Source organism: Ichthyophthirius multifiliis (assembly GCF_000220395.1).
Source record: "Ichthyophthirius multifiliis unplaced genomic scaffold scaff_1120509251368, whole genome shotgun sequence".
Lineage (NCBI taxonomy): Eukaryota > Ciliophora > Oligohymenophorea > Hymenostomatida > Ichthyophthirius > Ichthyophthirius multifiliis.
Genome location: NW_004085941.1, coordinates 63279 through 90477, shown reverse-complemented (window position 1 = coordinate 90477; position 27199 = coordinate 63279). Strand labels below are relative to the sequence as shown.

Sequence of the window (27199 nt, the reverse complement as noted above, 5' to 3'; positions counted from 1 at the left end):
ATTTAATATAAATTTTATTTTAAATTTTTTTTTACATATTTTCATATTAATATATTAAATTTAAAACAAAATAATAAAATTCATATATATAAAAAAAGTTAATTAGTAGTATTAAATTCTTATATAATTTATATAATATTTTTTCTATAGTATATTGTTTCTATATTTACTATTAATTAAAGAATCTAGAGTAAAAAATATTCAATATAAAAATATATAATATAGCTTTCAAATATAAAAACTTTCTCCACATCCACATGCACCCTATAAATTAATATATTAACAATACAATTTATTAAAATTTATATATTTTAAAATAAAAATGTAATATTTTAGGCAATTACTTTTTAATTAGGATTATTAAAAATAAATTCTGCTCTTAAATCATCTTCTAACCAATCCATTTCTGTTCCCACTAAAGCCATTAAAGCTTTATTATCTATAATAACAGTTACACCTATAAATAAATGAAAAATATAGATAAATATATAAAAATAAATATTAATTATTATATTTAGGAGTTTGAAATAAATAATTAATATTTTTAGTAATAAATTCTTATTTTAGTTTTTTTAAAATAATTGTATATATATATATTATATACCTTTATCATATATAACTTCGTCGAATTTATTTTCTTTTTTATTATCACAATAATTCATTGTATAACTCAAACCACTGCATCCTCTTTTTTTAATTCCAATTTTAACAGCAAGATAATTTTAGTCTTAGCTTTTTGAAATTAATTCTTTTATTTTTTCTGCTGCTCTATCAGTCTATATTTTAATTTTTAAAAGATAAATTATGATTATATTTATAATTTTTTATTTCAAATATTAAAAAGTTACCAATGTTATAAAGGCTTTTTTTTATTTTGGTTATATTGTCTTTTTTAAATCTTAACAAAAGTTACAATTTTATAGATATATAAAATTTTTATTTAACTATATTGATTTTTTGATGAACAAAGGTATCATAATTAAAATTTATTTGATTTTATATTTCTATGTAATTTTTATTATATTTTATATTTAATTTTAAAGCCTTTTTAAAATATTTTTGTAATATTATTTTCTTAAATAGTAATGTAGAAAAGAAATTTCTCAAAAAATTTATTATTAAATTTATTATTATTTATTCAAATAGATTTATATGATGAAATATTATTTCTTTTAAATTTTATTAAATTAAAAAATATTTATAAATATAAATGCTTAATCAAAAATTTTTAAAGAATAATATTTTAAAATATATTCTATCTTGAATAAATAAAAAAATAAGAATATTAAAAATAATAATTTTCATAAAAGAAAATATTAATTAAAAAAATAATTATATTTAATAAATTAAATATTTGATTATATATATATTTAAAATTAATAAAAAAATATTTATGTATTTATATTTAAAAGAATATATATAAGCATATTATACTTAATAATAATGTAAAATGTTTTTGAACCATAACTTTATAGATAGTTAATGAATTATAATATATAGATATAATAAATGCTTTAATTAATAACATTTCCTATAATAGGATATTTTAATATATTAAAATTATATATTCCGTAAAAATTTACATTTTAAAATAAATAAAACAAACAATTGATTAGAAAAAAAGACGACAAACTAATATCCTTGTTAATATTTTATAATCCAATATATTTTACTATAGATTTATATTTGAAAATTTTAGATTGTAATTATGATTTATGCCTTTTAGGTTATTTAATAAATCGAATTGTTTTACTTATTTGTATACCTTATTATATAAAAAACTAAAACTATTCATGGTCGAGTTTAAATTTGTTTTTCGCATATGGATTATATTATGTTCTTCCTTAGAATTTAATAATTTGTTTTTTTTTCGATTATTATGTTTCATATTGTAATCAGAAGCGAGATTGCATTATCAAAATAAAAATAAAATTATTATGATATTTTTATGTTTTTTTTATATATTTCGCTTATGATTATATATATTTTTGAATGTGATTGATTAATAAAAAAGAATATTTATTTTTTTTAAATAAAAATAAAATCTTAATTTTAATATTAAAATTTTTTATTTTTTTTATTTACTTTTTATTTAAAATCCTTTTTATTAAATTAATATTTTAATTAGTTTTTTAATAAATGAAAGGCTTTTTTTAATTTTCAAAGTCTTTATATCATACTAATTTTAAAAATTGTATTAATTTTTACAGTACAAAATAATTTAGTTAAATATAATTTAATTGTTCAAAGAATTAATAAAAAATGATAGCATAAAAGTATTTATATTTTAAAATATATATAATAATTTAATTATTATTTAAAAATAAAGAATTTCAACAGATTTATAATAATGCATAAAATCTACATGCTAATATTAGGGTTTGAGATTTGTTGATATGATGTAATTCTCTATATATTAATAGAGTTTAGAAGAACTATTAGGTAAATATAAATTAATTTTAATATATTAATATTTTTATTTAATAAAAGCAGATTTAGATGATGAAGTTGTGTAAATTATAATACTAATTTATAAAAATGTATTTTATATACATTCATTTTATATATAAATAGATGCCAAGTCATTATATCTAAGTGGTTAAGTGATAATTGAACGAGTTTTATTATAAAAAAATAAAAAAATAGTTTAATACATAAATAGATATAAAAAAATATTTAATTTATATAAAATAATTGAATTTGTTTTTAAAATATAATAAAAAATATTTTTAAATATTATTAAAATAAATTATATTTTCAATTTATGATATATATTTAATTTTTGCTAAACAATCCGAATTATTCTTTATAAATTGAAAAAATGAAGTACATTTTCATCTATAAATCATAACGCAAATAAGATTTAGAAATTAAATTATAAAAATATTATCAAATATCTTCTTTTAAATTAATATCTTTAATCATTTTTTAGCTTTATAAAAATAAAATTGACAAAAATAATACTACGTAGTTATAATTACATATATACTTGAAAAAATAGATTTTTTATTATTTATATGATTTTAAATTTATTTTTACTATTAAATATAAAATAATTTAAAAATATTAATATACATGTGTATTCAGATATATATATATAAATAATTTTTGTTTTCAAATTTTGAAATTCACATGAAATATTAATAACTATTTTTAAAAAAATTCAACTATATGAATTGAATATACATTTATTATATTCTCCTTAAGAATTTTTTTTACCATAACCTATTCCTACTATTCCTCCAATTAGCAACATAATATTAATTAATTAGCAAACACTGTATAAAATATAACAGAATTTTACTTCTGATTTAAATTTCAAGAAAAGCAATATTAAAAATATTAAAAAATGAATATATATAATAGAAATTCCATAAATATAAGGAGCATATAATATGCATACTCCTGCACAAATTACATGGAAACCATAAAAAGGAAAGAAGAATTTATCTAAAGCTGCATAATCTATTTAATCAACTAGAGTTTATAGTTTATCATTTTAGTCTTTCTAAAAATAAATTTAATAAAAATATTTATTCATTTCTTTTAGTTTTTTTTTTTTTTATTACTTATTATTTCTTATCTTCAGGAATTAAATCACCTATATATCCCTTACCTTTTTTTTAAATTTAAGATAATTGAATATTTTTAAAAATTATAATTACTCTCCTAATATTTAAATTTCATTGTTCCTATTACTGCTAACACTATATAAATTAAATATATTAAGAATATTTCCAAAACCATCAACTTTCTAATTACTTAGATTTATTGATGATTTTAATCATAAGAAAACGCAGGTACACAAGGATTAAATTAAACCATATTTTATTTAATATTTTATTTTGATTTAATTTATTTATTATTTTATAAATAATTTTATTTTATATTTAAAAAAAAAATATTAAATTTAAAAGTTTTTTATTTATATAATTTTATTTAAAAAATGTAATAAAAACAAAAAAATTATATATATATATAATATAATATAAGATATATTAAATAAATATTTTTATAATTTAAATTTTCATTTTAATTGTTGTTATTTTATTTATTTCTACAAAATATTTTTAATTTTAAAATCATTAATTTAATTCATAAAATAAAATATAGGCTTCTTAATTTAAAATATCATTTGAATTACATTTTTTTATATTCTCATCATCACAAAAGTACCACTTTATAAAAACAAATAATTAAATAATTTCTATATATTAAAAATTTTACTTTATCTTTTCTTTTATTAAAGCTGACATAATGACCATATTCAACACCTCCAGAATGAGAAATAATACTAAATAATTTATAATTTACTTAATTTTAATTATTTTATAAAGAGCAATATCTTTTAATATCAAGTATATGAGAATAAGATATATTAGAATTGATTTTTTTTTTATAAGGAAACATTTTGAATCGTTTTAAATGTAAAACTAAAATTTGAGGAGTTTTTCCAATTCTAATCTTTTTTTAAGGTTTTGAAATTTTATTGCATTTTTCGCATTTATAATTCCCATCAATTTATTCTGCCTTAAAAAAATTTTCTAGGCACTAATCTATATTTTGTAAGTTTTTATCATCAATACTTAAACTTAAATCAAGAAAAGGATCATATGCGCAAGATACATGTTCACATTTATTACATTATACTTCTGATATAAGTTATCCGCAAAAAAGTTGATCTACAATACTAGGGTGATATTAAATATAAAAATCATATGCTGATTATGAGTCTTTAAATTCAGTTGGATATTTTTATGGCAAAACATAATTCAATTCATCTTATATTTCACCTAAAACAAATAATAAATATTCTTAGGCATCATGTTATTCTGAAGGATTAAATTTATTTTTAGAATTTTTTTTGAATTCAATAGGGTTTATATATTAAGATTATTAATTTAAATCTAAAGTTTTTTAATTAAATTATTTTAGTAAACTATTATAATCAAGGCAGAATTAAAACTTTTTTTTATATTTATATTCTGAAGAAGATTTCATATAATCTTTTTGATAAAAATATTTATTTAACTATTCTATTGAAAATAAACATTAAATACCTTTTATTAATTAAAAATATGATAATTTTAAATAAAATTAAATAATATTTACATGAATTCATATAACAATAGTTAGATGTATTTTATAAACCAATAGGCTAAATACTATATTTATATAAACTTCTATTTTAAAAATGTTATTATTATTTTTATTCAGAATCACTATTTGCATGCTAAGTAAGAGATTATGTTATTTAATTTTATTATTTTATAATTGGACCTCCTCCATATAAATTATATATAATATACATTATACTACTACTTATTAATACATAATGTTGTTATAATATAATATTTTATTTTAAATTATAATTTCCAATTAATAAACATTAATTATCAAAAGGGCCTGGACTAGGTTTATTATCTTATAAATAGGTTGTATAATCTCTAGCCCAGGTTATGCTTAGATAATAATTATCTTCTGTTAAATCTTCATTCTATTATAATTATTTTATTACAAATTCTTCGTATGCACGTCTATTTTTTAAAAATTGAATTTGCTTGTTTTTTTAATAATTATTATATTTTAATTATATTTTTTATGAACTATATATTATAAAATTTAAAATAATAAAACAAACTTATGTTTATTATTATAATTTAAAATAAATGTATTTATTTAATTAAATCATAATTATTATTTTTACGTATTATGAGAGTTTTTAATGTCACTTATATATTTATTAAGCTTTTTTATTTAAGAATTAGATAAATTAAAATCTATATTTTCCTTTTTTTTTAAAAAAAAAATTAATATAATCTTTAAATAAATAATAATATAATTTTTAGTTCTTTAGTTTTATATTGAATTTTTATAAAATTTATATAATAAAACTATGAAATTAAGTATTAAAGTTATAAATATTGATTATAGTAGTAAAACAAATATTTTAATTTTTTTAGTACATTTACTTATTATTATTCTGTTATTAAAATGCTTTTACTCGGATTCTTATTTTCGTTTACTTCAGTACTTAATTTAGTAACATTTTCAGAACTTTTTTTATATTAATTATCTTATTGAGTTTATTCAAGTACAAAATCTTATTTTTCTTCTGTTTTATATTTAGTTTAATCAATTTAGTTACTTATTTGTAAAATTTTAATTTTTCGATAATATTCACATATATATTTATCTCTTTTTTTACTTGTCCTATTATTCAATTTATTAATTACTTTTAATTTATTTTCCATTTAATTTTTATGATCTTTATTATTAAAAATGTTTATTTTTTTAAGATTAAGTTTAAATTATTTATATAAATAATTAAATTATACTACTAGTTTTCAAATTATATTTTTTGTAGTTTAATAATAGATTAATTTGTTTAAGCTTAATTATTATTTTATTATATAGGTGACTATTATTCTGGAGTTTTTGTTTTTTCATTCGATTTGTCCAATTTATCACTTTTTTATTATTATAACTTTTATAAAATAATTAAAAAGAATTATCATTATATACATCATTTTTTTATTTTTATTTTTTTAATAAATAAAAAGATAGTTATAAATTGAATTTTTTATTAAAAGAATTGTTTGAATAAATATAATATATTCTAAAATATTTATTTAATTTACTTTTTTTTTATATTTTCCAGAAGAACATTTAATTAATTTTGTAATATAGTTCATTAATTTTTTTTTTTATTGTAATTATAAAATATTAATATAAATTTATATAAAATAAAATATATATATATACTAAAAAAAAAATAGAAAATAAAAAATATTTATTTATATATTAAATAATTATTTATACATTTTAGTTTTTTTCTATTGGATTTCTTTAAATTTTATAATTTATTTTAATCATATAGAAATATTAAAAAATAAATTTATTCTACATAAATTTAATTGCTATAAGACTTATAATTTATTCTATTTAAAGTAGAAAATCTTTGTTTTTCTTTCTATAAAATATAAATCAAAGTTTTTAATTCTCCATAAATGAAATCTTAAATATTTTTTATTATTTTAAAATAAAACTATTAATTAGGACGTTAGCCCCTATAAATAAATTTGTTTGTATTGATTATTTAAAAAATTTATTATTTTATTGAATGATCAAAATCAAAACTTTAACAATAATATTATATTAATAAATAAAAATAAGTTTTTTTAAAAACTAATAAATATTAAAATTAATAATTATAAATAAATAAAAAATAAACACACAAAATAAAAATCAAAACCAAAGAAAAGAAAATAAAAACAAAACAAAAAAAACAAAAAAATTTATGAGTTCATTAGAAGTATCTCATCAAGATTCAGATACGAAACTTAATTTGATTTAAAACACAGGCTCAAAATATATATAAATAATATAAGATATAGATATGTTAATAAAGAAAGTAAATAAAATATTTAAAATAAAAATAATATAATATAGGGTAGAAACCATAGAGCAATAATGCGATTACATAAGATTTTATCTAATAATGATCCAAATATGGTCATTAATTCTAGAAATTATTTAAAACTTAGTAGAAGATATTTTAGGTGTTTCGAAAAATTGTGTCTAAAGTACTTTTTTTAGGAATAAGAATTAACTAAAACATAAATTATAAATATGGAAAAAATATGCTCAAAGTGTTCCTATATTTTATAAAAATAAGATGTAATATTATTTGGTGCTATAAATTAATTTTAAGAAAATAAAATGAATACAGTCAAACATGCAAGTACAAATAATAATACTAACAATACAAATATGTATAACACACTTAATAAAATTAATGAAGTTGATGAATCAGAAGAAGATGATGCTAACTTAAAAAAGTAATAGTCAAATTTAAGTCCTTCGAGTATTTTAAATAATTAAACAAAAGAAGATAATGAAGCTATCTTTTCTAAAAGTAATTTTTTTTTTTAAAAATTTATAAAATAAATAAATAATAAAAATTAATATAATAATAGCTCATATATTTTAATATTATTATTTATATTTTATTTTAATATATACAAAAAATAAAAATATAAATTATTTTTCATATAAAATTTTGTAAAACATATATATATATATATATATATATATATTAAAAGTTGAATTCCATATTGTCTTATTTATTCGAAACAATATTTTTTTAAATTATGTTTGGGCTTAATTGGCTAAAAAAAAAAATAAGTTTGAAGTCTATTAATAAATGATTTTTAATGCGGTATAGTGGACTAATAGATTAAAAAATTTACCTGTACATATATATATTTTTTTATTTATTAATAAATTTATTATTTTATAGAATTAAGAATTTTTAAGTATGTTTGCTTTATCATATATGGAAATAGGAAAAGTTTACTTAGAATAAGGTTCGATAAAGGAATCATTGAAACATTATGAAATAGCACTTGAAATTTTATAATAAGAATTAAACTTAAGATGTGATCATAAAGCTTAAAAGGCTTTATTAAAATAACCTAAAAAAATAAAATGTTTATTTTAGGAAAAACTTTAAAGAAATGTAAAAAAAAAAAATTATATTTAAATAATATTTATTTTTTAAAAATAAAAGATTGTAATGATAACAATATCACTATTTAATATCAGTTTTGATGAAGAATTATAAGAAAATTATTAAAATTCTATTTAAGCTATTTCTTTAGCTGAATGGCTTTGCAAGAGCTTTTTTGATTAATAACATTATGAATTATCTAATTAAGTTAATCTATATTATAAGCAATTTTTAAATAAGGTTTTTTTATTTATTGTTTTATTTAAAAATATATTTTGTATAAGTATAAAGATTATTTAAAAGAAGAAGGAGAAATATATATAATTATAGAAAGAGCTTTAGGGATATATGAAGAAAAAAGAAAATAGGAAACTTAAAAACAATAAAATTTAGATGATAATTATTTATATTATAACACTATATTTTATAACAAGATAAATAATAAAAAACTTAATGATTCTTAATTTATAGTTTAATATGAAAAAACTATTCCTTAAAACTTGAAAAATATTACGATAATGGACAATAATAGTAGCATAAAAAATAGTACAGTTACAACGAATTATACATAAAATAGTCCAAAATTTATATAAAAAAAAGTAAATAAAAGACCATCTAATACTAATAGTATTACTAATAGTTAAAGTGCAAATGGGTTTTATCCATAAGTTTCTAAAAATGACACAGCTGCCAATACTAGTCCTTCTAATTTTTATAATTAAAACATTCTCACACCAATAATGGGAAGTTCTAATAATACAAATTAAAATGATAAATCGCTTAATTTTTTAAATTTAAATTAATAAAAAAAGTAAATGTTAAATAATGCTATTTTAACTAATATTTTTAAATCAAAAGTATTGACAACTGATAAATGTATTAATTAAAAATATAATTTATATTAAATTGATTTTTTTTTTCTTCAGATTTTATAGAAAATGGAATGATTTAATATAGTAATATAAAAACATAAATTGACATAGAATAAACTAAAGAAAAGCAAGAAAAATAAATTATTTAAAATAATAAAAATAGCGAATAAAATCTTGACTAATTTTTTTAAAGAAAAATAAATAAATAATTAGTTAAATGTGAAAAGAAAAATTAAACATTATAATATGAATAGTAATATTTCATATATATGAATAATTTAATTAGAAATATTTATTTAATAAAAAGTGTTTAATATGGAATTATTAATGTTGCAAAAGATGAAAAGTTTGATAAAGACGAATTCTAAAATGCAAAAAAATTACTTAAATTTTCAAGAAATAAAAAAAGCTAATTTAAATCTAAACAAAAAAAATTTAACCTTCAAATAGAATTATGACAAATAATCTCGTTAATTAAGAAATAGAAGTATACAATTAATTATTTTTTTTAAAAAAAATAAAAAATATTTATTTTAATAGAATTATGAATATTATATTAAGTCAAAATAATTTATAAGCGAACTTTCTAAAAATAGAAAAGGTAATAATATATTTAAAAAAATTATTAAAAATATTAAATTTATATGTTTTTGTATAATTCTATTAGAAATACAAAGCGAAATTATAGCTAAAAACCTTGTTACTGATGAAGAGTTAAAATAAAAAGAATAAAAAAAATAACAATCTATTGTTAAAAAAATTAAAGATGCTAATTCAGAGCTTAAAATTATAAACTAAAATTATGATTAAAAAATATTGATATTTAATACCTTAAAGATTTTTCAAAAAAAGTAAAATAAAATAAAATAAATGTTTATAAAACTATATATTTAATATAAAGGGGATTAATAATGAAATAGAAATTTTAGATAATGAAATAAAAGATTAATAATAGTAAATGTTTAGACTTTAAAGACCTAAAGAATTTAGAAACGTAGAAAATAGTTAAACTGTTTCTTTTGCAATTTAAAAACAGTTATTTAATTTAAAAAATTTATAATTATAAATTTATATAAAAAATGAATATTTATTTTTTTAATAATTAAAAGAAAATTCTTTTTATAAGAATATTAATCTATTAGTAGCAGTACTAAAAACATATCAACTAAAAAAGAAAATAAAAAAGAATTATCTGCTTCAACATTTTTAGACACAACTTCTTAAGTCGTATAAAATAAATAGGAAAAAATAAAAAATAAATATGAAAATTAAATATAAATTATACCTAATTAATAAAAATCAAAAATACCCGTCAATAAAAAAATATAAAAATTATTAAGATTACAAACTTATGATTTATCAGATGATTATTAATTTTTAAATAAAATATGAACATAAAAAAATATTTAATAATATAAAATAACATAAAAATATATAAATTTTTGTTTTTTATTTTTATAAATTTAAATTTATATTTAATTTAATAAAATTTAGATATATTATATATTTTATATAAATTATAAAAAAAATATCATAATAAATACTATTTTTAACGTAATGGATTAATCAAGTGAATAACAAAAGCCATAAAGGGCATAAAGAAAGCCAAAGCCTTATTTTAAGGATTATTCATCAATCGATAAAATATCTACAAGTAGCTAATTTAAATAAAAGAGGTAGTATACAAAACGTTCCAAAGAACCTTAAAAAAATGATTAATCAAGTGTTTCTATTTAGAATAAAGAAGACAATTCTAATTTAAAAGTTAAAAAAAATAATTTTATTGTAGATATGTTATCAAATTATGGAGCAAATTACTTGAAAAATCCTCCAAAATTAGATGAACCTAAAAAAAAAGTACTTCTAATATAAGAAAACGAATGGGAATAATTATAAGAAAGAAAAAAAAATATTTTGATTTAGTTTAAAATTTTCCCTATCTAAAATAAGAAAACTGATTTAAATTTTACTTTATTTACTTAAAACAATAGAAAAAAAAAAAAAAAATGATTAATAAATTTTGTTATTTTTCAAAATAAATATTTGTAAATATTTTTTGTAAAAAATAATTAAAATAATAATTAAATATATACATATTTTATATAAAAATAATTCTGAAATTATTAAAAATTATTAAAATTTATGATACATTTTATTTTTGTATTAACTTTATTTATATTTTATTTATTTATTAAAAAATAATTTTTTTAATTTAATGAGTAATAATATAGATTTAATTAATCTGAAACATCAAAAATATTTATAACAGCGAAATAAATATTTATTAAGAAATTTTTCTTTAAACTATACTAAAGTTAATAATTTAAAAAAAGTTAAAGACTTTGTACTTGATTGTACAAAAAAAAATATTAAATTAGAATAATATAATGCTTTTTCTGATAAAAATTTAAACTAATTTTTTAGAATAAAAAGAAATTGAAATTAATAGAAAAAATAGGATTAGTATAAAAATAAAATACAAGTTTATTATAATAAACAATTAAATACTATAATATATTCAAATTTCAAATATTTTTATAATTTAAAATCTTTTTGTTGTCAATTTTTTTTTTTTTTTTTTTTTTTTTTTTCAAATAGATTTAAAGCTATTAATAATCATAAAATTACTTACATATTGTTGAAAATAACCCTGGAAGCAATAATTGTTAATTTAAAAACGATGAATTTATTTAACTATAAAAAAATAAATTAATTTAAAGCGATAATTAAAAAAAAGCAGTACAAAAACTTCCTGATTTAAATATAAATACGAATAAAACTGTTAAAAAAAATTAATTACCATTAAAACGACAATAAAGTAAGAGCAATTATTTAGAAATTTAAAATGATAAATAAAATTCTTAATATGTTTCAAAAGAAGATTTTTAAAATCTTTTAAAGTCTTATAGACAAAATTTAAATTATTAAAAATGATTTTGATGGAATTAAAAAAAAATATATTAAATTTATTTAGGAAATTACATTTTTTTTGATTTATATATTCTTATCCTTAAATTAATAATTTAAAAGATTTTAATATTGTAAAATTTATATGATATAAATATTATTAATTTTATAATGAAAAATATATTTAATAATATAAAATTTATTATAAAATAAATATTTTTATATTGGAATATTCAATATATGAATATATAAGACTATTATATTATATGATAAATATATTTAAATTAGAAAATAAAATAAAAGTTAAAAATAAAACATAAAACATTTTATTTATGAATAAATTTTGCAAAATAATTAAAAAAAAAAAAATTAATACAAAATAATCAAATATTATTATAAAAATAATATCCATATTTTATATAAATTTCAAATTAATATAATCTTTTTATTCGAAAATATTATCATAATAGAATAATTACTATTTTGAATATTCATATTTAAAAATTATTCATTTAAAAATATTATAATCTAAATTTATATTACTTAAAATTATAGGATTGAAACATATTTAATTTAAATAAAACTAATCTTAAAATTAATAGACTATAAAATGTATATTATATTATTTTTAATATCTAAATAATAATAAAAGTATCTAAATTTAGATAATTATATATAAAAATCTATATTATATATTATAAAGATATATATTTTATATGCCTACTTAATTAATATTAGTAAGCTTTATTATTTTAAATTTTTTAGATATATTTAAAGAATTAAACAAAATGAATGTATATATATTATTTTTGTTTTTTGTAAAATTTATATTTTTATTTTTATTTCATTTTATTTTTAAATTAATTATGTTTTTAATAAGTAAATATTTTTCAATATTTATTAATAATAAAATCTATTAAATATTAAATATTTAGTTAATTATAAAATAAAAAAGAACTTAATAAATAAAAACTATTTAATATTTTTTATTTAATTATTATCAATTGTTGATTAATTTAATAAATACATAAATAATTTAATTATATTTTATTTTTAATTTATTTTATTTTTAATAATTTAATTATATGCTTATAGATATTTAGTTTTTAATTAAAATAGATATAAATAAAATTAATTATTATTATATATATTTAAGAAATAATAAAAATAATCATTAAATAAAAATAAATATAAATAAAATATTAAAATTAATAAATATGTATAAATATAAATATTATAAATATATAAAATTAATTATCTAAATTTTATATAAATATTTATTTATTTTACTATCTTTTCATTATTGCAAAGAAAAAAATTATTTATTTTTTTTAAAAAAAAAGATAATATCAATAAATTATATAATAAAAAATAAAATAAAAATGATATTAGAAAATACAGAGTCTTAAAAAAAAGAAGAATATATAAAAAAATAACTATATAAAAAAAATTCTACATATTTAAAATGTAAAAATCACTTAAATAATCCTGCCACAAAAATTTGTTTACACGCAGGTTGTTCTTTAACACGTGAAATATGTGATTCTTGTTATGATGATATGCCTCATATAGATCATCAGGATGAAGTAGTAAATTTGATTGATTTTAAGTTAAATACAAAAAAAGTATTAAAAGAAACAAAAGAAAACTCATGTTTAATAAAGGCAGTATAAATTATAGAGTAAGTACGTATTTTTATAGTTACACATTTTTAAAGTATGTATAATATGATAATGGAGAAATCTCCTCATATATTAAAACTTTAATAATTAATTGAAGATGTAAAATATTTGGAAGAAATGGAAACTTTTGAAATTGAAAAATTTGTCAGAGAAATAATGAATGTGTACAAATTAAATGATGAAAAGTAATTAGAGTTAATAGGAGGAGGTAATAATAATTAAGACGATTTTATGAATACATAGCAACTGTAAGAATTTTAAAATAGTTTAACAAATGTCGAAAAGTAAATTTTACAAATACATGATGATTTTGCAAAAAGTTTAAATTTTAATATTAATTAATAATAGTTTTAACCTGATTCGTTTGCATTAATCGAGAATAATAATTCAATATTAAATTCTTCTTTTTTAAAAAGACCAAGAGGTCGTCCAAAAGGAAATGGACAATTAAAAAATAAATAAAGATATAAAGGAAAATATTCAGAAGAAGAAAAGTTAAATATATTAAATGAGGTAACAAAATGCAAAAGTGTTTAAAAAATTTCAGAATAATATGGAGTATAAAATTCTTTAATAAGATATTGGGCAAAATAATTAAATTATTAATTAAGCCCTTAGACAATTTTATAAAGAAAAAAATATAGAACTTTTGATAAATAAGCCAAAGAAAAAATTATACAAGAGGCCCTTAGAAGAAGAGATATTATAATTGTAGCACACGAAAATAATGTTAATGTTTAAGTTTTAAAAAGATGGATTTTAAAAATTACAAGTGGTAAGTAAAATTATAATAGTTATAAATAAATGATTGATGCAGTTAAAGATGAAGATGGAAGTTAAAATTATAGTATTGATAATGAAGAAGAGGAAAGTTTTAATAGCGAAGATATGTAAATTCAAGAAAAATTAAAATAAAAATAATAATAAGATGAAAAAAAATAATAGTAAATACCATAATTAATAATAATAATAATAATAATAATAATAATAATAATAATAGTAGTCATAATAATTGATACAATAATAACTATTTAAATAAAATTAATAATAGTAAGCCGCCAACAAATAATTATTAAATTAAAAAGTTGAAATTAATAGTAATAAGGAATATGAATTAAATGAATAAAATATTAAAAATAGTTTTAACTTAGAATTTCTTAAAAATATTGATTTTAATAATTTGGATAATTAACAAAGTGTTAAATAAATTTTACAATTAGAAAATATAAAAAAGTAATTAAATAATGAGATCGAAAAAAGTAGGCAAATTATGAATAATAAAATTGCTAATAAAGAATGATTTTAAGAAAATAACAAAAAAATTATTTAATATATATTTAAATAATATTTATAAATACAAATAGTTATATATATTTTAATTAATATTATTTTTAATTTTATTTCATGTTTTTACTTTTTAGTTTATTTATTTATATATAATTTTTTATATTTTATTATTATTACATTTCATATATTTTTTTATAAAGTATTTTTGATTTTATTTAATTTAAAATTTTCTTCTATAATTTAAATTTATTTATTTTCATTTTGTTTCAAATATATAATTAAAATATTTTTTTTATGAAAAAAAATAAAAAAATAACCGTATTTTAAACAAAATATTTCAAAATTTTTATGTAGTATTAATAATTAAAATAAATAAAGTGTTTTTGCAGTTTTTATTTTCAAATATAGCATTTAAGAAATGCAAAAAAAATCAAATTTTCTTTATTTAATTATTATATAATAAAATAAAATATTATTTTTGCTTATTGATTTTATATTTAAAAATTAAAATTTAAATTTTGAATATAATTTCAATTTTAATTATTAAAAAATAAAAATAAAAATATTAAGCAATATTAAATAATTTTCATTATAAATAAAATATATATATATAAAAAAAACAATAATAATAAAATGAATGAACAAGCATAATAAGAATTATAAAAAATTAACAGATGCTTATCTTTACCATAAAGTATTTTGGAAAATTCATTAATTTTATTTTAGGAATATCAAAGCAAGTCAAAATATACAGTAAAAAAAGTTTATACTTTGCAATAATTTTATATAAAAAAAATAGATAACATAAGAAAGATTAGACACAATTTTAAAATCTATGATATATGTTTCCATAAAAGAAAATAAATATTAATTAAAATAACCTTTGAATACAATTATAAAAGATAAACCTGATAAATTAGATGAAATAATTTTAATTCTAAAAGAGTTAATAAAGTTTAGTTCAATAAGTCAAGAAGTAAGAGAAGAATTAAAAAATTTAACTGATTAATTTTCTTTTATGTTAACAATTTTTAACAAATTTTAGAAAACTTTTATTTTTCTTAATTTTAAAGAATAAAATTTCACTCAAAAAGCATATAATAAATAAATATAAAATTTAGTCTGGCTTTTATTTATAACAGTTAAAAGTAAAATATATAAAATTAAATTATATATTAACATATATTAAAAAGATTAAAACGTATAATAGTTATTATATATAATTGAAACTACTTTTCTACTTATAAGTGTTTTTGAATATTTATTAAGTACAATAGAAAAACATAACAGTAATTTATTAGATGAAAATAAATAAAAATACTAAGAAATGTTACTTTAACATTTTTAAGTTTTCGATAAGGAGACATATAGAAATATAAATTAAAATTTTAAAAATAATATAAGAAAAGTAAATAAATTATTATTTTAATATTTTATATCCTTTTATATAGATTTATGATCAATAAATTCTTATTTTTGGAGAAACAGACGGAATATTTTCTACTAAAGTAATCGAATAAAATATTTAAATATTATCTTCTTACTATGAATTAAATTATATGTAAGATTTCGATGAATAGTTTTTTATTAATAATAAAAAATAAACTTGTAATCCTAATAATTTTACTCCTTTTAGTAGACAAGGAAATTATAATAAACGAATAGCACAATTTCCTATTGATAAATTTAATAAAATCTATTAGAATGAAAATATTAATCCTAATGAGAATAAACTTAATCTTAAAAATACTAAATTATCTTCACAAAGACTCTTAAATTATGAAATATGTAATGTAAATAATTCATTAGGAAATAGCCAAAATAATAATAATAATATTAGTGTGAATAATTCTATTTCTGATTTAAAATTCTCTAAATAAAATAATAATAGTAATATTACATCACCATATGTAATAAAATAATTATAGAAACCAAATGCTACTCCAGTTACAATGCTATTGATATGTATAATTGGTTAAATTTAAATAAAAATAATGTAAATATATTAATTTATATATTTAATTAAAAAAAATGATAATATATATTCATTTTATCTAATATAAATAGTAAAATTTATAAAATGAACTAAATTCTAAAATAGAAAATTTAAACTTTTGGTTACCAGAATATATTTAAAAAATTTTAGATGCTGAAAAAACTAATGTGTAATAAAATATGGATTTAAAACTTTAAGAATAAAGAAAGTTATAAATATCATAATTATTTTATAGGTATTTTTAAATAAATAAATTTAATATATATTAATTTAAAAATAGAATATTAAATGAATATTAATAAGAAGAAAAATAAATAAATATTAATATTTAAAAAGGCATTTTAGTATGTGCTTGTGAATCTTTATACTTTATTTTAAATATAAAAGGAATGTTTTTCGAAAAAATAGTAAGTATAATACAAATATAAATGTTTGAATTATGGAAAATAATGGACTTTTATATGAGAATAGATAACTCAATGCCTTTACTTTTAAAAGCCCATATATTAGATTTAGAAGTTAAAGTAGTTTCTTATTATGTTTGGAGATAAAATTCTTAATTAATACAATTCGTAAAATCTTACATAAATAATACTGAATTCTCAAAAGAGATTTTAAATGATAAATAAGAAGGTCATCCAATAGAAGTAACTTTAATTTTAAATTAAACATATTAATTTTTTATTTTACAAAAAGAAATTTTTCAGAAGAATTTTACATTAATGTGCTTATATTATTAATTAATTATGCAGCTAACTATAACTTAATGAAAAAATAAGCGAAGCAGTATGGATCACAATGAAACATATATTAGGAAACTAATCGGAATTATTAATAAATAGGCATATAGATTAATTGATTTTATGCTCTATTTATAGTTTTTGTAGACTATATAAAATAAACATTTTATTTAAACAAATAATTTCTGTATATGAGGTAATTTTATTTATTTGATATTTTTAAAATACATAAAAAATTAAAAAATTAAAGAATATAAATTCACATAATAGTAATATGATAAGAGAATTAATCTATGACTTACCTTTGGGAGAAAATAAAGCAGGTGATATAGTTGCTTTTATAATAATTGCTTTATTTAAACAGTAAAACTGTTTATTTTATAAACTGCGAAGAATATGAATTCGCCATAAACAGATAATACATTTATTTAATAATCTTCAAATAATAATGAAAAAAATAATTAAAATAATAATATTGTTAAAAACCCAGCCTTAATTACTCCAATTTTTACTTCTCCTTTAAAATCTATGATTCCTAATGATGTTAGAAAATCCATCTAAATTCCGAACCATATGACACCTTAAACATAAATGCTTTATGCCTATAATGAATCTCCGATTCTTAAAAATACATTTATTAAATTTTAATCTAAAAAAATGATCAACTTTGATGAAGCTAATTAAAAAAAGTCAAGTAAATAGCTTGATTCTATAATTGAGTCTTATCAAGAAAATGAGGCTTCTAATTTTATTAAAAGCAAATGTATTATTTTTCTTATTATTATAATTTTTATTTTTATTTTTATTTTTATTTCATCATTTTTATTTTTATATATTAGTTATGAAATACGCAAATAATTAATAAGGAATAAATTCTAATATGATTGACTCTAGTTATAATAATCATATTTCTAGTAAAAGTAATTAGTGTATCACTACACCTTTAACTAAATAAGCTGATATTAATAATAAGATTTATTCAAATTAAAAATAAAACCATATTTTAAGTAATATAAGTCCTAATATTCTTTAGTAATTAAAATAATCACCAAATACAATTATGGTTAATAACGAAAATAAATAATAATATTAAAAAAATTTATTTACTAAGTTTAAATGAAAAACTAAATATATATAGAAAATTTATTTTATATTGTGTTTATTATAAATATACTTAAAATTTATTTTATAGAATTTAAATTAAATATAAATATTTTATATATAAAAATAAATTCAGTTTTTAATTTATTATTAGGACAATTTTTTTTTTATTTATTAATAAATTTTTATATATTTTTAATTAATATATTAATTTAATTTAAATTAAATATATTTAGCATTCTTTATCTATACAAATATATTTGAATGCTTTTATAAAAAATAGTAATACCTAATAATGAATAATTAGAGGATAATATATATTTAAAAGATTCAGATAATAACTATTAATCAAAAGAAAATAAAAATAAAAAATTTCCAAATTAACCATATCAGTTTGCAAAACATTATAATAAAATAATAATGACTGTTAATTAGAAAGAAATACAGGATAGGAATTGTGAAATATTTAAATCATGTATATTTTAAATACAAAATATTATAAAAAATATACAAATGTTTTTTTAAGTTAATATTTATACATATTTACCAAAAAAAAGAACCAAAAACCCCAAAGCCTGATAAATTAAAAATCCCAAAATATTTTTTGATAATGAAAGGAAACGAAGAATTATAAAAAAGAGAAGAATATTTATTAAATTAATAAAATTTTTAATTTGGAGATGATATAATACAAATAAATAATGGTTATTAGATATAGAAAAAAAAGAAATTGATATAAGACGAATAAATTTTTGTTAAAAAATACAACTAATATTATCAAACAGTTTGTAAGAAAATATAAAATGATAAATATAATATGAGATATTAAAGCTCATAAGGAAAATTGAAATAAGAAAATGTTTAATTTTTTAAATAAAAATTATTTTAGCTTAAAAAAGAAGAAATAGAATAAAGAATAAAAGTTAATTGTTTTAAATAAAAATAAAATAATAATAATAATAATAATCAAACAAATGAAACGAATAATAATAATACTATGACAAAATTTTAAAAGCAATAAACTTTTTATAAATAATAAAGAAACTAGTAAAAATTTTTTTTTTAAGCTGCGGTAATTTTAATTAACCAAAAGATTAATATATAAATAAGATTTTATTAAATGTTTCAAGTTGTGTTAATGAAAAAAGTTAATATGAAAATGAAAAAATGTAAAATAAAAACTTAACTTATAATTCAGACAATTAAATTTAGAATAATTTTTAAAGTAACAGTTTATAAAAAAAGTAATTAAAGTCTTTTTGTGTTTCTAATTTTCAATAAATCAAAAACAAATATTATTTTGGTTAGTTTGAAAGTAAAAAAAATAATTAATAAAAATTATCTAATTAATAAAGCAATTAAAACAAAAATATAATCAAAAAGCTTTTCTAATAAAAATATTTTAACAGTTAAAATAATACTAAAGATATTGAAAACAAAACTCCATTAAAAATTATTAATTATAGTGCCTAAACAGTAAAAACAGCTGACAAAAGTATAAAAAGATAATAATAAATATTCTAGTTTATTGTAAAGAAAAAACACTTAAAATAAAATAATTAAGAAAATATGTAATTAAAAAAATTAAATAAATATATTATCAATATTAGTTTTTCTTCTAACTTTAAAGAACAAAATAATAAAAATAATATCGGTGTTAATTTATCAGAATTTAATTTAAATGACAGGTAATATTATTAATTTTAAAATGCTTTCATTTTTAATTTTAAACTAATAAGAATATAAAATATTGAAAGTTACAAAGAAGTTCATGAAGATTAAAGCATTTTTAATTATGAATAATATGTTAAAAAATAATATTTTAAGTAAAATATTTTTAATTTCTTTTGAAAACAATAACATTTTTATTGTAATAAATAAAAGGTAATAGCAACTAAAACTAAATTTAACTGGTAAAATAAAAAAAAGAATAGATGATTATTAATAATAAATAATAAAATGGGTAAAAGAAATACATAATTAAAAATGAATAGACTAAAATTAATAATAAAAAAAAAAACTGTAAATTAAAAAATATAAAAAATATTGTATTAATAATTAAAAAAAAGTTATATTAATTTACTTTTCTTATATCTATTATTTTATTTTTTTTAATGATAAATAAAGCGCTAATTATTAATTTTATATTTTGTTAATTCCTTTATTATTTTTTAATTTTATGTTTAAATATTAAATTTTAATATTGTATTAGTATACTAATTTCATTAGTTATTAAAAATTAATTTCTATTACTAGGAGTTAGTTTAGCTAAATATTACAATTTTTATTAATAAAAACAGCCTATGCATTTAATAAAAAAAATTTCATGGTTATTTTTTGAATTTAATTTAAAATACAAAATTTAAATTTTAACGGAAGCATAAAAAAAAGAAAAAAAAATTAAAATTAAAAAAAAAAAACACAAATAAATAATTTTTTATGATTATAAAGAAAAAAAAAAAAATTAATTTCAAACAATAAATAAATAAACAAATAAAAAAATATATAAATTTAAAAATATAAAAAAAAAAAAAAAATGAAATAAAGCTTAAACAAATTTGAATAATAATAATACTAAATGAAACAACAGAACAACCACTTAATAGCTTAATAATAATAACATAAAAACTTAAAAACTTAAAGTCCTATAAATATATAAAGAGATTAAACAAACTCAAAAACAAGCTAGATTATCTAAATTCTAAATGCTACAAATAGCATAAGACAACAAGATCACGTATAAAAAAATGAAAAACTATTATCTGAAAAAAAATCATTTTTAAATGCTAAATAAAAATCTCCAAACAGCTTAGCTAATATGAATTAACCTTAACTAACACCAACTTCTCATAAGAGTAACTAATCATAAACAAATAATAGACTTTTAATGAGTGGAATAGCTAAAAATATAGACTATTAAAAAAAACAATCTTTAGTTTAAAATGAAAACTTATTTCCTTAAAAATAAAAGATAGAATATTAAAAAAGCCTAAATTAAAAAAATTTATAATAAAGTCTAATTTAATAATAATTAATAAAATAATAATAATATTTCAACTAAATCTAAGTGTAAGAAAACCATTTATAATAATAATAATAATAATAATAATAATAATAATAATAATAATAATAATAATTAATTCTTATAATTATGTTGAAAAACCTATTTTATCTGAAAATAAGAATATTAGTAATATTTAAAATAGCAGTTATCTCTATAATTAGAACTTTGAATAAAGCTAAAACAAAATTCCTTCAACAAAAAACAAGCTTAGTTGTAAAAATCTAACTGTGTAAAATGAAAGTAATTTATCATAAATTCTATTTTCTTAAAATAATGAATAATCAATCTAAAACTTTAATTTTAATTAAAATCCTAATATGTTTATTTAATCATAATGCTTGACAAACAGTAATAATAATGATGTTGAATAAATTTTATAAGATAATAATAATAATTTAAATATGATAAACTTGTCTTAAATAAGTGCTTATTCTAATAATCAATAATAATATGTCTGTATTAATCATTAAAATAAAAAAGTAAAATATTATATTTTTGATTTTTTTATAATTTATATTTTTAAAAAAATAACATATAGGCAAAATATAAAGAAGAAAATGGCTAAAATTTCTACTGCTCTAAATGTGCTGTTTTATAAGCTTAATAAAAGAAAATTATTTAAATCTAAGAAAATATCGAAATCGATGAATATTAATAATAACAATAAAAAATTCAAAATGAAATGATTAAATAAGAAATTAATTTAAAATAAAATTAAAATTTCTAATATTAAAATATTTAAGGAAATGAGGCTATAAAACTTTAATAAATTGAAGAATTTCTCTATGTAATAAATTAGAATGGTAATAATATTTATATTTATTTTAATATATTAAATATATAAAAAAAAAGGTCCAAAATGGTAAGAATTAAACCACTCATTAATAATAAAAAAACAAGAAATATATAATTTCTATAAAAAATAATAAGAAAAAATTGAAGTGTAATATGTTTTCCTTTTAGATATAATAACAAAGATAAAGGATTAATAAGTATAAAAACTTGAATAAAGTAAGATGTAATAACTTTAATAATACTAAAAATGGGAAAAGTAAAGTAAAGAATATATAAAAGAATGTATAAATATAGAAGCTGATATAAATATGAATAAAGATAATATAATCAATCAAATAGAAATGGTTCATTTTGTAGAAATAATGACTAACTATAAAGAAAAATTGGACACATTTGTTCAATTCTATTAAAATATGACAAATTAGCTTTTAGATATCTTAAAAGTTGAAAGTTAAGATAAAAACTAAAACCTTTATATTCAAACTATAAATTAAGCTTTCTAAATTTCAAGCTTTAAATCAACCTTAGTAAAAAAATAAGATTCAAAAAATTATAGTAATAATAAAATTTAATAATAAAACGAAGATAATCTTATTAATATTACAAGTGGACAAGGATTAAATACTTTATAATCAACTCCTGATTACTAATATTAAATTAACTTCGATTATTTAAGTAGTCCAAGTCCTTAGTAAAATAATTATTTATAATAAATTGAAACAAACAATTAATAATAAAAAATAAAAATGACACCATAATCTTAATAATAATAATAATAATAATAATAATAATAATAATTATATAATAATAACAATAATAATAATTATAATTTTAATAAATTCAATAATAGCAGCAATAAAATGTTAAATAATAATAACAATAAATGAATGTAAAATAAATTTAACAATAATAATAGTAATAATAATAGTAAAATTAATAATAATAAAATTAATAAACATATTAATAATTTTAAAAATAATAAAAATTCTGTACATCTCCGTAAAAAAATAATTAAGTATATACTATAGATTAATTTATAGAAAAATTATATGTAAGTTTTGGTGATAATAAAGAAGCTTTTTAAAAAGTAATGAGTTCTTTAAATCATTAACTTTACAATAATTAAAATAACAATAATTCTGCATTAGAATAAAGCGATAGAAAAAATACTAACAATGATATATATAATAATCCTTTACCAGAAATTATAGAATAAAACATTCATGAAGAAGAAGTTAGTTAAGTAAATACTCCTATGCCAAAAGAAGAAAGATAAGAAAGCAAAACAAGTATTCAGTTAGATTAAAAACCTTTTAGAAGCTTATTTGATAATAATAATGAAAACATTGAATTTAATAATAAATAATCAATAATGAAAGAAAATATTTTAATTTCATAAAACAATAACATTATTACAAATAGTAATAATAATAATAATAATAATAAGAATAATAATAATAATAATAATAATAATAATAATAATATAGCTAATAATAATTTAAATAGTAATAGTTCTTTTAAATATAATTCTTAATGTAGCTCTAAATCCCCTAGATATAGTAATTCTTAAAATGATGAAAATGGTGAAACCTATGTAAGAAGTGTACCTTTTTGCTTAAAAGGCCCAACTAATACCTAACTTAATTAATATTGTTAAATGTTAGAGAATCAAAAAGAAGAAGAAGAAGATGAAGATTAATATGATATTTTTAATTAAGAACAAGAAAAATCAAATAATTAATAATAAGTATAATCTTGTGTTTATAATAATGTATAAAATAATAATTAAGAATTTCTTGTTGTTAATGATGAAGATGATGAAGTTGTAGTTGCAGATAACTTTTATTGAAATTTATTTATTTATGTTTTTTATTTTACTTTTTATTTTAAATCTGTAAAATATGTTTGTTTTTACTTTTTTTATAATAATCATATAAAAACTAATTTTATTATATATATAATATAATATCAATAATATTAATAGTCAATAATAAAAATCTATAATTATATTTTTAGGATTATAGGAAAAATATTAAGAAAAATAATTATTAAACAATTATATTCTAATAATCATGATTTCTCTTTATTTTGATTTTTTTTAAACGAGATTATAATATTTATTTAAATAAAAATATTTCTAGTTTTAATTATTCGGGTTTTCTATTAAAAAATCTTCTGTATTTTCATTATCAAGTTCATCTTCTTCTTCTTCTTCTTAATTTTGTAAAAGATTTTAAGGCAATTAATTATTTTAAATTAATAATAAATTTCTATTTAAAAATAATTAATCTATTTAATATATATTTAATTACGTAATAATTATATCAATATAAGTTAAAGAGTCTATATTGCCAACATTAATACATAATTATTATGCTTAAATAATATTTATTTTATTATTTCTTTTATAAATAAATAAAAAATATTAATTAAATTTATTATTACATTTTTATTTTATAAATTTTACAAATAATTAATTTTAAGTTTTAATAATTTCATATTTTTTAAATACTGAGAAAACTCAACTATTTATTATCCTTTTAAAGAGCATTGACTTGTTAAATTTTATATTTATTTAATTTGAAAAACCTTATATCAATCTTCAATTTATGTAAGCTTTATAAATTTTAAATTTTTTCAGCAAATAATTTTATGTTTTCTTAATTTAAAATTCTAGAATCACTTATATTCAATGTAAGACTTTATAAATTTTAAAAAGTTGATATATTATTTATCAATTATTAAAAGCTTTATATGTTAAATTGATTTTAACTAATATAAAATAACTTATTATAATATCTTTCTTTTTTATATATTTTATTACTTAAGTTTTAAATTAAGTTATTTTAAGTTATCTTATTATTTTAAAAATAAAAAAAGCTAATTTAACTATTCAAAATATATATTCTAATTGCTTCTAATCAAATATTAATAATTATTTCAAATTTTTTTATAATATAAATAATAATATAATTACAAATTCAGCAAGCCGAATTTTTCTAATTATTTTAAATTCATAAGCTAATTAATAAAATAATCTAAACCTTACTAATTAAATCTATTTTTTTAATATAAAAAAAATATTTTATAGCTTATATATATTTATTTATGAACTGAATCTTTATTTTAAGATATTATATATTATTACTTAATTTAAATTTTTTTTTTAATAATAAATTATTCATTCTATTACTAGTATCGATTATTTAATTATTCTTATTATATTTAGTCTAATTAATAATTATAAGTATCATTACTAGTTGTAAAAAAGTAGATACATATATTATTAAAAATAGTTATTTTCTCACTTTGTTAAAAATTTAAGATATTTTAAGTTCATTAAATTTTATATTATAGTTTAAAATGTTATTTAAATTTAAGCTTTTGTTAGTCGTTCTAATCTTTATTATTATTATTTTTTAAATAAAAGTTAATATTAATTATAATTTTACAATTTTAAATTTAAATGTAGCTATTCCAATTATAAAGGAAATTTTAAAAATTATATTTCTTTGAATTTTGTTCCTCAATAAATTAAAAATATTTATTAATTTTTTAGTGTAAATTTAGATTAAATTATTATAAAAATCTCATATCTTCGAAATCTAGATTATCGTTAGAAACGAAATTATAATTAAGGGTTATAACTAAAGTTTAAATCAAGATTTTGTAATATCTTTAATTATTTAACTGACTTAGTAATTGCTATATATCCTTCATTTGTCAAATTATTATGCGAAAAATCTAATTTTAATATAATTAAACTTTATAATTATAAGATTCTTTCAAAACATACTACATAAGAATTCGTAATTTAATTATGACTTTTTAAGATATTTAAAATATCAATTTTAATTTTATATATATACCTGATTTATAATTCTAGATTTTTAATAGATTTATTTCTAGAAATTTTTATTATTGTGCCTGAAAGTCCCTTTTCTTATAATTACATATCTCTTTATTTTTTTTATTAAATAAGTAAATATTTATTATCTTTAAAAAAATACATTAAATATAAAGTTAAAATTTCTAAATTTTCTAATTTAGAAATTTAAGACGCAACAGAAACTAATGCATAATTTATTTTTACAAAAGAAAATTCAATAAGTAATTATTTTATTAATTATTGATTTTTTAACCGTCTTAAGTCGGCAAAATTAATTCCATGTTAATTTTAGATTGTTGTATATCTTTTCAATTTTAATCTTTAAATAATTTTCTAATTTAATTATTAAATACC

The 27199-nt window shown here is 15.0% G+C and overlaps 4 protein-coding genes across 4 annotated transcripts, besides 30 other annotated features; 2 read left to right on the top strand and 2 right to left on the bottom strand. All coding sequences in view use genetic code 6, as the record gives it.

Moving 5' to 3' along the window:
* Positions 1-228: 228 nt before the first annotated feature.
* On the bottom strand, positions 229-1022 carry IMG5_190340 (iron-sulfur cluster assembly protein, putative; the record flags this gene model as incomplete). Its single annotated transcript, XM_004025142.1, has 4 exons — positions 849-1022; positions 605-776; positions 345-457; positions 229-264 (listed from the first exon to the last, which is right to left on the bottom strand). The coding sequence occupies exons 1-4, from the start codon at positions 975-977 to the stop codon at positions 229-231; spliced, it is 450 nt and encodes a 149-aa protein (XP_004025191.1). The 5' UTR covers positions 978-1022.
* Positions 997-1039: a microsatellite.
* A 69-nt stretch (positions 1040-1108) lies between these two features.
* Positions 1109-1133: a microsatellite.
* Positions 1134-1174: 41 nt separating this feature from the next.
* Positions 1175-1211: a microsatellite.
* A 127-nt stretch (positions 1212-1338) lies between these two features.
* Positions 1339-1411: a microsatellite.
* A 1703-nt stretch (positions 1412-3114) lies between these two features.
* On the bottom strand, positions 3115-5692 carry IMG5_190330 (ubiquitin carboxyl-terminal hydrolase family protein, putative; the record flags this gene model as incomplete). Its single annotated transcript, XM_004025141.1, has 7 exons — positions 3115-3147; positions 3404-3508; positions 3570-3616; positions 3666-3707; positions 4145-4178; positions 4228-5060; positions 5113-5692. 7 exons carry the CDS (start codon positions 5690-5692, stop codon positions 3115-3117), a joined length of 1674 nt encoding a protein of 557 aa, XP_004025190.1.
* Positions 3824-3892: a microsatellite.
* A 103-nt stretch (positions 5693-5795) lies between the features above and the next one.
* Positions 5796-5848: a microsatellite.
* An 869-nt stretch (positions 5849-6717) lies between these two features.
* Positions 6718-6775: a microsatellite.
* Positions 6776-7223: 448 nt separating this feature from the next.
* Positions 7224-7295: a microsatellite.
* Positions 7239-7294: a microsatellite.
* Positions 7296-7943: 648 nt separating the features above from the next.
* Positions 7944-7978: a microsatellite.
* Positions 7979-8071: 93 nt separating this feature from the next.
* Positions 8072-8099: a microsatellite.
* A 1686-nt stretch (positions 8100-9785) lies between these two features.
* Positions 9786-10190, top strand: IMG5_190320 (hypothetical protein; the record flags this gene model as incomplete). Its single annotated transcript, XM_004025140.1, has 3 exons — positions 9786-9871; positions 9925-9985; positions 10052-10190. Coding segments are annotated over exons 1-3 (233 nt in total), but the record flags the coding sequence as incomplete, so codon positions are not given.
* Positions 10191-10287: 97 nt separating this feature from the next.
* Positions 10288-10337: a microsatellite.
* A 1610-nt stretch (positions 10338-11947) lies between these two features.
* Positions 11948-11975: a microsatellite.
* A 480-nt stretch (positions 11976-12455) lies between these two features.
* Positions 12456-12515: a microsatellite.
* Positions 12516-12960: 445 nt separating this feature from the next.
* Positions 12961-13009: a microsatellite.
* Positions 13010-13186: 177 nt separating this feature from the next.
* Positions 13187-13239: a microsatellite.
* Positions 13240-13326: 87 nt separating this feature from the next.
* Positions 13327-13365: a microsatellite.
* An 86-nt stretch (positions 13366-13451) lies between these two features.
* Positions 13452-13491: a microsatellite.
* Positions 13467-13534: a microsatellite.
* A 1392-nt stretch (positions 13535-14926) lies between these two features.
* Positions 14927-14986: a microsatellite.
* Positions 14987-18436: 3450 nt separating this feature from the next.
* Positions 18437-18470: a microsatellite.
* A 292-nt stretch (positions 18471-18762) lies between these two features.
* Positions 18763-18828: a microsatellite.
* Positions 18829-21095: 2267 nt separating this feature from the next.
* Positions 21096-21165: a microsatellite.
* Positions 21166-21573: 408 nt separating this feature from the next.
* Positions 21574-21631: a microsatellite.
* A 550-nt stretch (positions 21632-22181) lies between these two features.
* Positions 22182-22234: a microsatellite.
* A 1483-nt stretch (positions 22235-23717) lies between these two features.
* Positions 23718-23938: a microsatellite.
* A 435-nt stretch (positions 23939-24373) lies between these two features.
* Positions 24374-24454: a microsatellite.
* A 159-nt stretch (positions 24455-24613) lies between these two features.
* On the top strand, positions 24614-24805 carry IMG5_190310 (hypothetical protein; the record flags this gene model as incomplete). The annotated part of the gene is made up of 1 exon (XM_004025139.1): positions 24614-24805. One exon carries the CDS (start codon positions 24614-24616, stop codon positions 24803-24805), a length of 192 nt encoding a protein of 63 aa, XP_004025188.1.
* A 108-nt stretch (positions 24806-24913) lies between these two features.
* Positions 24914-24949: a microsatellite.
* A 263-nt stretch (positions 24950-25212) lies between these two features.
* Positions 25213-25255: a microsatellite.
* A 1895-nt stretch (positions 25256-27150) lies between these two features.
* Positions 27151-27197: a microsatellite.
* Between the last annotated feature and the right edge of the window lie 2 nt (positions 27198-27199).